The 11,568-nt window shown below is 40.0% G+C and overlaps 1 protein-coding gene across 1 annotated transcript; it reads right to left on the reverse strand.

Moving 5' to 3' along the window:
* Nucleotides 1-3,083: 3,083 nt before the first annotated feature.
* NACA2 (nascent polypeptide associated complex subunit alpha 2) lies at nt 3,084-3,868 on the reverse strand. Its single transcript, XM_015438385.4, is given in 2 exon segments — nt 3,084-3,617; nt 3,620-3,868. Coding segments are annotated over 2 exon segments (651 nt in total). The 5' UTR covers nt 3,858-3,868; the 3' UTR covers nt 3,084-3,204.
* Between the last annotated feature and the right edge of the window lie 7,700 nt (nt 3,869-11,568).

The raw sequence follows: 11,568 nt of genomic DNA on the forward strand, positions 1-11,568 counted from the left end.
TTCTTTAGCTGGATGCTTCCCTATCACTGGGCACTGAAGACTCTTGCATCATAGTTTTTTGCTACTATTAAGCCGGAAAACAGAGATAATGTGCCAGCCTACCTACACAAGACGAATCATGTTTCTCTCCAAGAACCTCATCGAGGGCACCTAGTTAAAAGTGGTAACTGAATTTGGTTCCATCTACATAATGGCATAATCAAGACAGAGAAATGATAAAAATGTTATGGCAGCTGATGCCTTCCCTAGAGACTGACAGAGTCCAGTAGCAAGGTCCAGATCCACACTGGAGTCTGTACTTGAACAAGATACAGATATCAGATTTAGTAACTAGAAATATTCCATCGACCCTCATCCCCACCCTACCCTTCCCCATAACAGACTCAATTATTAAGTGGCAAGAAAAATTCCCCATAGGGAAGGCTTGGTGCCTTCCTTCAAGAATGTGCCTGCCATTCTACAAGAAGTAAAGATCATGGAAAATCAGTTTCCATGGGGAAGATCATCTGAGAAGGATGGGGAGTAACAACTTTGGGGGCAATGAAGTTAGAAGGTTGGCATAGCTCTTCAAGGAAAGTCAAGAACATGGCCAGAAAATGCTCAACATTATAGTAAAAAGTTGAGGAAAAGGTACCCAACAGAAAACTTTGATGCTCATTTTGAAGAAGGTAAAGCTGCCAGAAGACTGAGACACTGCTGAAAAAATGGGCACAAAAAGAATTACAGTGATAGAGGTGGGATCTAAAAATGTACCATTTTTGCATATGAGAGTGGCCTCGTTCCAGTTCATTACATAATTTGAGTGAAGTGGAAAGAACATGGGCTTTGGAATCATGTAGACCATGGGTTCTCAGTCTAGCTCTTCTAATTGAGAGATGTATGATAATGAGTATCATCAACCTCTCTTAGCTTTGTGTTCTAAAATGAAAAATAACACCTGCATATTAAGTGCTTAGCTTAGCATAATTTCTCGCTCATAGTGGGGGATCTAAATGAGATCTATTATTGCTGCTTTTAGTAGATTTCTCTAGTTCTGTTCTTGCTCATGATTTCCTTTATGACCATTAATACATATTTCAAGGCTTCTGACCAGAGTGTGAAGGCACCATCAGTGCCGTGAACCTTGGACTCACTCATTAACTTCAGTGAACAGTGCCAACCCAATCTCACAGTGGTTGGTACCCTGGAGAACTATCTTAGTTGGCACAGGACTATCTACATTTCATAACATTTTGTTGCAGGTATTTGAAGTAGGTGGGCTAAAGTAACTTTGTTTTGTGGTGACCTGTGGCCAAATTTTGATGATCAATAATTTGCGTATTATTGTAAGTATTCACAATAATGAGGATGATAAGTAACATTTGCTTCTAATTTATGGGCTCTACCATATTATGCTTTTGCTGAAGCTTGGAGAAAGCTCATATGTACATAAAAGTGTGTCTAAAAGAAACAAGATTTTTGAAAAATGTCTGACTGTATACATCAAATGAGCAATACCCCCTACAAAGGAGTTCCCTTAGGAAGCTGTACAAACATTGTAACAATCCTGCATTAGATCAAAACACTTTGGGAACTTCTCTATTGGAATTGCCTTATGACCTAGTTTATGAGCCATATAGAAAACTCAGACTCATTAATTTATAGTCACACATAATTAATTTTTCACCTCTGGTGGAGTTACCCAGCTTGATCACCCATTTTGGCTCTGAATGATTTTGCTGCTTCCAAAATAAAATCCAATCTCAAAGTGTGAATATTTGCCACTATCTAGAGTATTTAGGAGAACATATCACATGTTATGAAGGCAATTCCAAAAAGAACTCTAGAATTTCAGATTCTGGCATAACATATCTCATGGCAGTGAGTTTGCTGAGGGCAACTCTCCTCTGGACAGCAGGTTATATTTAATAGTATATTTCTTTTTAAGACTATTCATCCAACAAACAATTATTGAGGGCTAGCTATTGTCGATTTGTTCTTTCATTCATTTGCTCAACAATTATTGAGTCCCTATTACTCGATAGGAACTGGGCTAGGAATCCAGCAGTGAATAGGAAAGACATGGCCACTATTCTCGTAGAGACTTCATCCAATTAAGAAGACAAATACTAAACAAGTAATTGCAGCAAAGAGAGGCATAATGAGAACATATTTCAGAGAGACCTAACCTAGTCTAGGGATTAGGGTAAACTTTCCTGAGGAAATGATTTTGAAGCCAAGATTTGAAAGATGACTAGGAATATTCCAGGTAGAGGGAACAACATGTGTAAACGCTTGAGGGCAAGGGAGCATGATGTTGCAGAAACTGAAAGACGTTCAGTATGACCAGAGCATTTAGGGGAATAGCAGAGGACTGGCAGAGGCCAGACCATACGAGATCTAATAAGCCACATGAAGAGTTCAGACTATTTCAGTTGCTCATACACTAAACAAGGGATATGCAATTCTGGCTGCAAATTGGATCAGAGAGAAGAGAGACTGGAGGTAGAGAGATGGTTTAGAAGGTTATTAGGAAAATCTGGGAGAGGATGATGGCAGTAGAGATACAGAGAAGTGCATGAATCTGAGAAATGCTCAGGAGGTAGTAGTAATAGGACTTGAAGATTTATTGGATGTCAGAGATTTTAAAGGTTAGGGAAGAGTTAAGGAGGAGTATTGAGGAGCTGGTTTGGGAATGAAGGGTATGATGGTGGTTTTCACTGAGCTGGGGACATTGCAGAAGGAGCTCTAGTTATCCAGTGGAGGAGAGATGATGAGTATACTTTTGGCTATGCTGTGATTGAGGTGCTGGGAGAGTATCCAAGGAAAGATGGTATGTAGGTGGCTGGATATCCAAGTCTGTGTCTTGGGACAAAGATGGGACTGAAACCATTTGAGGATCATCAGCAAGAGGAATGAATCTGATCACCTATGTTGGGTGTGCAGAGTGAAAAGAACACAAGGCCTCGGAAAGACCCCTGAGATGCACTAATATTTAAGAACTGGGTAGGAGAAAAGATGACCACAAGGGAAACTGAAGAATAAGCTAGGGAAGAAGGTAGATCCGGAGAGTACGGTGCTTGGAGACCAAAAAAAAGAGAGCATTTCTTTTCTTTTCTTTTCTTTTCCAGTAAGAAGTCGTAACTTTATGACAGAAACAGCACAAATTTCAAACCAAGCTGCAGTTACTCCTTTGAGACAACAAAAAAAGTTGCTTTCAGATGGTTACATTGTTAATTCCATAATTGCATTTACAATATCATTACTGTTGTTCTTCAGAGCTTGGACTGCCTTTGCTCTCGACACATTTGCTTGTGACATGACCAATTCTATGTCCTTAACTTCTACACCTGTTTCATCGACCTCTTCCTCTTCACTCTCCTCTTGTACAGTTGGAGTCTATGTGTTTTCTTGAATGTTTGAGACAGCTTCACCTTGAACTCTGAATTTCTCAGCAGCTGCTAGTTGTGCTTGCTGAGATAAATCTTGGATCTTGGCTTCCCCAAAAACTATGTAGGTATCAGAAGCAGGGCTCTTGTAGGCATCTGGCTTTGTGATGACAAAGAGGATATTCTTAGATTTCCGGATAGTGATTCTAGTCACTCCTGTAACCTGTAGAAGACCCAGTTTGGACATAGCTTCCGTGCCTTCTTTTCACTCCGACTCTGTTTTGCTTTACTGACTGGTTCTTCATCAATTTCAGCTGCTCCCGCCAGCTGGGCTTTTTGTGTGGTGGTCTGGGTGGAATCCTGTTCTTCAAGCCCTGGTACTGATTCACCACTGTCAGATGCTGTTCCAGACCCTGTCTCAGCCTGGGGCTGCGGCTGCGGCAACTCCTGCTCTGTAGCAGGGACGGTTTCGGTGACTTCGCCGGGCATTTTGTGCAGGGAACGCGGAAGCAAGATGGCGGCAGAGAGAGAGAGAGCAAGAGCGTGAGGCGCGCCTGTGGCAGAGGCAAGCAAAAAGAGAGCATTTAAAAAGACATTTGTCGACGGTGTTACATATTGCCAAGAGGTCAAATCAAGTTGGAATGGAAAAGGATCTATTGGATTTAGAAACTGTAAGTTACATGGTCTGAGTGGTGTGGTGTGAGTGGCACTTGGGAATTGTTTATTGGTCAGTTCATTGAAAAAGTGACTAAATTGGGGAATCATTTTTTAAAATTTACATTATTTAACATGCTATTTTAACTGAAAACATATCACTGTACCTTTATTTGCCAATCTTTTGATAGGAGCCTTAAACCTTTCTTTGAGTATGATCTGTTTATTGGAATTCAGCCTCGGTTTTCTCACATAAATCATATCCATAAAGGTAGTGTCTCTCATTCCCTGTTTTAGCCAAGAACTCAAAGGTGCTTATGAAGCAGTCTGAATGCAGAATCCTAGATATTTATGTTCCCTCGATCTTTTCTTGCTCACCCCAATTAAGTGGAAAATTGTAAATCTTTCCAAACCACTCAATTTAATTTGCACAGAAACAACTATTTTATTTTTTCTATTTACATTTCATATAACAGTTATATAATGAGTATATGTAATAATCAGTTAAATTACATAATTATAGTAATAAGAATGCCCGGCATAAATAGGTTAAATAAACACAACTGATTCTTGGTAAGCCTATAACTACATAGAGAAAACAAAAATCCATAGAAAAGAAAACCAAAAAACAAAAATCCATGTATGTACTAGGCAGTAGCACGTTAGCTATAGTGCTACTGCCTATATGTTTTATAAAGGCAACAGACAGTATCAGTCAATTTGTATTATGTTAGCTAAATATACGTTAAGAGAGTTTTTGCTTCAGTTACAGGGGATGGTTCAGAAGGCAGTTAGATTGCAGTGAGCTGAGAAGTAGGAATTGAAGAAATGGAAAGATTGGATTAAATCAGAGTACTCTTACAAGAAGTTTAACTGTGCGGGAGGAGACAGTGCAGTAGCTGAAGACATAATTATAGTTGGCAGATAGGTAAACACATATTCTTCCTAAGAAGAGACCTGAGCATGTTTAAATTCTAGAAGGAGTAGTTAAATACAAATGAAAGAGCGAAGTTGATCCGTGAAGGTTCCAAGGAGGCAAGAATGAAATCCATGGCACATATAGAACGATTAATCTTGAATAGCAAGAAAGACATCCTTTTCATTGTAATAGGAGGAAAGAAGAAAAATATGGATTTGGGTGCAGGTAGGTTTTTAGGTTTGGTAGCACAAAGTCAAAGGAGTTCCTATCTGGTGACATTTATTTTTTTCTAAGAGGTTAGAGAAGCTGTCTGCTGAGAGTGAGGGGAAGGCAAGAGAGTTAAAGGTTTATGTATGATGGAAAAGATTTGGAATAGGTGCTGCATAGAAGGAAGAAAATGATCACTAAAGAAACACAATAGAGTTGTAATTCAGTGTTGAAGTCCTAACTGAGATAGGCAAATCCCGTGCTATATGCTGGGTTGAGCATGTTAAATGGGAGGAACATGCAAAGATAGGTAAGACACAGTTTCTGTTCATCAAATGAGAAACAGAGACATATAAACAAACCATTTAAAAAGAATAGAAGATATAAATTGTGGCATACTGTGAAAATTAGTAAACTAGGTTGCACACAGCCACATTAATAAATCTTTTTTTTTTTTTTTTTTTTGAGATGGAGTCTTGCTCTGTAGCCCGGGCTGGAGTGCACTGGCCGGATCTCAGCTCACTGCAAGCTCCACCTCCCGGGTTTACGCCATTCTCCTGCCTCAGCCTCCAGAGTAGCTGGGACTACAGGCGCCCGCCACCTCGCCTGGCTAGTTTTTTTTTTGTATTTTTAGTAGAGACGGGGTTTCACGGTGTTAGCCAGGATGGTCTCGATCTCCTGACCTCGTGAGCCGCCCGTCTCGGCCTCCCAAAGTGCTGGGATTACAGGCTTGAGCCACCGCGCCCGGCCAATAAATCTTAAAAAACTTATTGTTGGTCAGGTGTGGTGGCTCACGCCTGTAATCCCAGCACTTTGAGAGGCCAGGGCAGGAGGATCACAAGGTCAGGAATTCAAGACCAGCTTGACCAACATGGTGAAACCCCACCTCTACTAAAAAAAAAAACAAAAATCAGCTGGGTGTGGTGGCATGCCTGTAATCCCAGCTGCTCAAGAGGCTAAGGCAGGAGAATTGCTTGAACCCGGGAGGTAGAGGTTGCAGTGAGCTGAGATCACACCACTGCACTGCAGCCTGGGTGACAGAGCAAGACTCTGTCTTAAAAAAAAAAAAAAGAAAGAAAGAAGGAAAGAAAAATTGAGAATGATTATCATAAAAGTCAGATCATGATTACCTCTAGGAGAAAAGAGAGGAGTGTGATCAGAAAGGGACATAAAGGGGACTTTTGGGGTGCCAGTGATGTTCTAGTTTTTGACCTGGATAATGGTGTATTTAGTTGCAGCTCAATCAGGGAAGCAGAACCTCTTTGGGTCATAGGATAAGGGATTTATTATAGGAATTAGACCTTACACCACTGTGGGAGGAGCTGGGGGAAGTAACACCTCAGGAGGAAGTTGAAGGACCAGTGGAGTCACCAATTGATCCAACTGAGAAACCAAGTGCATCCAGCTGCCGAAATGAGACTGCACAGACTCCTTTGGCTAGCAAAGGAGTCTGTGGGCAGCTGCTGCTTCTGTGGGTCTGCAGCCAAACATCTGGTCATGAGCCTGGGACTGCTGTTGGGAAGAAGAGTTGTGTGTGGCACAGAGAAGAGCAAGGACACCTGGACCCTGTGAGACCTGTGCGTCTGTCTGTGTCCACACCCGCCACAGCAACTCGCAGAGAGAAGGGCTGCTGCTTCACCTCTGCCTCCCAAATCTCACACAAGCTGCTCTTGTGGCCATGCCTGGAAGGGGACTCTGGGAAACACAGTTCCCAGGTTAATCAGTTTGAAATAAAATGATCCAACACAGGTGGTCTCATGAGTTTCACTTCATAATTATCTGTGATAATGTGCATTTACAGTTCAGCATTTTTCTGAAGTTATTATAATTCATAAAAAGACTGTCAATCAATCAATAAAAGAACAGGCATGGCATTTCAAGGGCCATATATGATATGTTCCCATAGTGTTATTAGAGTATGTTTTTAAAAAGTGCTATGAAGCTAAAGAGACAACTCTGCCTGGGGCATCAGGAAAGTTTTCATAGAAAAGGAGACATTTCAATATAGTAATAAAAATAGCTACCATTTATTGACCACTTACTATGTATGGGACATTATAATATGCTCTTTACTTATATCATTTCGTATAATTTTTACAACAATCCTATGAGCTAGACATTATACTTCCAGTTTTTCAGATAAAGAAACTGAGGTCCAGATAAATAAATGAACTTGCGCAATCTAACAACAAACAGATCAGAAATTTGATATACCTCTAGTTTACTCCAACCACGCGGAGCCACTACTCTCTATGGCCTTCCGTTTGAGTCTGTTTGTTTTTTCTTTTTGGAGACAGACTCTCACTCTGTCACCCAGGCTGGAGTGCAGTGGTGCCATTATGACCCACTGCAGCCTTGACTTCTCGAGCTCAAGCAATCCTCTCACCTCAGCCTCTCAAGTAGCTAGGACTACCAGCCCTTGCCACCATGCCCAATTAATGTTTTGTATTTTGGTTTTGTAGCGATGGGGTCCCACTGTGTTGCCCAGGCTGGTCTTGAGTGCCTGGGCTCAAGCGATCCTCCTGCTTTGGCCTCCTAAAGTGCTGGGGTTACAAGCATGAACCACTGTGCCTGGCCAGGCTTTTTAAAATGCCATCTTTTCTTACCCAGTCTTCCATCTGAGTCTTCACAGACAGTAAAAATATACCTGGCAGGCAGAAGGAATGGCATGAGCAAAGAGTTGGCAACATGAATGAGTGTGGTTTGCTTGCGGAAGATTAAGAAGGTTGACGAATGTCTGTGTAGGAGAAGGTGAAAAAGGTGAAAGATAAGCCATAAAATTTATTGAAGATTTTTTATGCCATGATAAAGTGTTTCCAACTTATCCTCTAGTCAAAAAGAAGTCATTGGAAATTAATAAGTAAAGAAACAGCACTAACAGATTGTTTTCCTGGCAGTGATTATTTAATAGCCATCTCTACCTTTGTGTCTGGGAGTGGACTTTTTACCTGGACTCTTCGTTATTCTCTTTTTTTTTTTCTTTCCTTTTTGAGACAGAGTCTCACTCTGTTACCCAGGCCGTAGTACAGTGGACTGATTTTGGCCCACGGCAGCCTCAATCTCCTAGGTTCAAGCAATCCTCCTTCCCCAGCCTCCTGAGAAGCTGGGACTAGAGGCACAAGTCACCATGCACAGCTAATTTTTTTTTTTTTTTTTTTTTTTTTTTTTTTTTTTTTAAGTAGCTAGGAGGTCTCACTTTGCTGCCCAGACTGTTCTCAAACTCTCGAGCTCAAGTGATCCTCCTGACTTGGCTTTCCAAACTGCTGGGATTACAGGCATGAGCTACTACGCCCAGCCTGACTCTTCTTTATTCTTTATATAGAACTTTCCATCACATGATTTGTTTTGATCTCACAATTAGCCTATGAAGAATGTAGAATAGGTATTATTATCTCCATTATATGAACTTCAAAACTGAGGCTCAGTAAGGTTAGATAATTTGTCCAATGTCACTTGGCTAAGAAAGTGACAAACTTTGGAAACTTTGGAAGAAAGCCCACATTTCCCTGACTCCCTGTTTTCTCTTCTTCCTACCCCATGTTGCCTAACTTGACCTGGGCAAATGTGAAAGTAAAGAAAACAAAACGAATCAAAATCCCAGTGCGTTTTCCAGTGAGCTGTAGCCAGGCCGAGTGAATTTTCTGTCTCTTGAATTCCAGGAGCTGAGAACTGATTGGCATCATCATCTTTTGAGAAATTAAACTTTAGTCATTTAATTTCTATTTGAACTAAAATTATGAGACTCAGATATCTTTTGATTTAAACCTAATGACAGCAAATTGATTCATAGTGGGAATACAGTAATTCTGGATAGGCATAAGTTTTGTGTTTTAAAATGAAACGCAGTTTTTGAATTGCAATGAACAAGAGAATGTAATTAGTCCCAATTGCCAAATCAGAAATTCTGCCAGGAATTTCAAGAAAGGAAAAAAAGAATGGGATCGTGTTCAACATCGATGCCAGGGAAAGAATGCTTCCAGAGGCTCGAGGACCCTCCATGGGAAATCAGTTCCCTCCAGTTCCTTAAATCTCCACAGCCGTACCTTTCATCAACACTGAGCATTTCCTCGATTTTAAAATTCCTAGTTTGATATTATGTTTTCCTTTATTAAAACTCCTGTCATTGCTCTGAAATCCCCACCTCCGTTTATAAAGTCTGAATGTATGAAGGTCATGAGGATTTTGTTTTTCAATGGTATCCGATTTTTCCTTTAACATAACCAGTGAGGAGGAATAGAATGAGGGCTGGACCGGGGCGGCTGGCACCCGAAGTGCTTGCTTGCGAGCTTTTCTTTATCCCTTGTTTGTTTCCTGGATGTCTGTCTAAGGAGATGCCAGAGTCTGTGTCCTGATAACACACTGGGTCTGTAAAGTGACTGCTGATGGAAAGCTTCCCCGCCACCCCAGCGTGATTACACTGAAATTCAGAAATCTACCAGAAGACAGTTTTCTCAATTCATCACCCTTCCAAGGACGTTACGTAGGTCTCGCTTTCTCAGAGTGAGCAACAACAAAGCAACATAGAAAGAAGGCACATCACCCTTCCATCCCTTCCAATTTATATTACTTTCTCAACTGGCTTTTAAGCTATTGCAAGTATGTATTCATATCATCTCTCTTTGCAAAACTGCTTAGGTCTGAAGCATAGGAATATATATATTTCTTCCAAAGCAGAAGATACATATGTTTTCTTCTCAAGCAATAAAATCTTGGGGATAGGTGTCAAAGCATCACATGATTCTAGTGTCTTGTTAAAATTGGTATTTTTCTAGATCCCAGGAGTTCCATGAATAGACAGTAGCGTTTCTCTTCATTCTCAATGCCAGCTATGTCTGCCTGGAAGAAGAGACACACACTTAAAGCTGGTGGCAAAGGCTACTGACTTGGTTGATAGGAGTATTCTGCTTCGATTATTTTGTTTAAACTTTTTTTGAAAATGTTTTATAATCTGTTAAGATTCAACAACATCAGGGAAAAGAAAAAGGATCTCAAAAGCTCTCTGCCTTACTCAATTTCAGATAATTATGTTAAAAATTGTTTAGAACTACAATCAGAGGAAGGTTCTAACTAACTTTTAACAAAATAAAGTCCAACAAGCAGACTTCCATAGAACTGGCTCATTGGCATGTAGCATAAGAGAGAGAATTGTTTTATTTGAAATTGTCATATTTCACTATCCTCAAATTAGGTGAATTTTTTTAAAGTTTCAGTTATCCCAAATGAATTTCTGATTTTCATTAGAAAATTGCTAAACCTTCATGTTGTCTAGAAAATTTCTCTAATTTAAAATTAAAGATTTTACTAAAAATAAAGAAATAAATAATAAAAAATAAAATAGGTATTTTTTTAACCTAAGTTTTCTCTCTTTCAGTATTATTCTTACTTGGCTTGAAAGATGCTGCTTTATGCCCAGCCAAAAATATGAAAGATTCAAATACAAAGCATTTAAGTGCCGAGCATATTGCAGTATGCGATGCTGGCCTCACCATCCTATTGGCTCCTATCCACAAGTATTCAAAATGGAAAATGTACCTAATGATGGTTTATGCATAACTTCTGGGAAATCTCTTTGGATTTAATTTTTTAGAATTTAACCCTGTTCGTCATTTCATATAAGTGGTCCCAAAGAGATCTCCATAAGTGGCCAGCTTTAATTTGTATGCCTCAGGGGTTCACAGCATTGTGAATGGAAATGAAGGGCTGGCCCTGGTTTCAAAATGACAGCTTGCTTGGTTATAGGCAGGATACAGTAGTTCAAAATTAACCACAATTATCAGAGCCAAGCGTTCTACCTCCTGCTTATTTAGCAACCTGAGTCCCTCAGTCTAAACCTGAAAAGTTATTCTAACTGCATCTGATCAAATATATTAGCTGAATTAGATTTAATCCATTGCTCAATACCAGCTCCTTCCATAGCATTAGACAAATGGTCTAAGTGTCTTGTCTTCCCTACCTGTATAATTGGAGATTATTCTCTTGGATTCTGTGATGAAATACTAAACTCCTGCTTTTGTTGCCTCTACCCAAGGGCTTAGGGCTTTTTCCTGTGCTTGTGGCTGGGGAAAGTAGCCCTTTCTTTCTCTTATACTTTCCTTGTGTCTATAGCAACACACTCTCAAATACTTATCGTGTTTGAATGGGAAACAAATCCTGTATTACTTGTTGAGATTTATAAGTAAAATAATGTAAGTGCACAATTATAGGTAGGTAAAGTGGCTCCATAATCTAACTTTTTGTAGTACAGAGAATAAACATAGTAAAAGATCTTGTTTCTGGGTATCTCTGTTCGGCCACCTGGCTTACTTCTCCAATCAGTCTACTCTAGATAGTTTTCTGATCAGTTCTGAGAAGGAGATAATAATATTTGTCTAACCCCTTTTACAGATGAGAAAGAATTTATGAGTTAGGCTTTTGTGTTTG

Source organism: Macaca fascicularis, chromosome 16, assembly GCF_037993035.2.
Source record: "Macaca fascicularis isolate 582-1 chromosome 16, T2T-MFA8v1.1".
NCBI classification, from domain to species: Eukaryota; Metazoa; Chordata; class Mammalia; order Primates; family Cercopithecidae; genus Macaca; species Macaca fascicularis.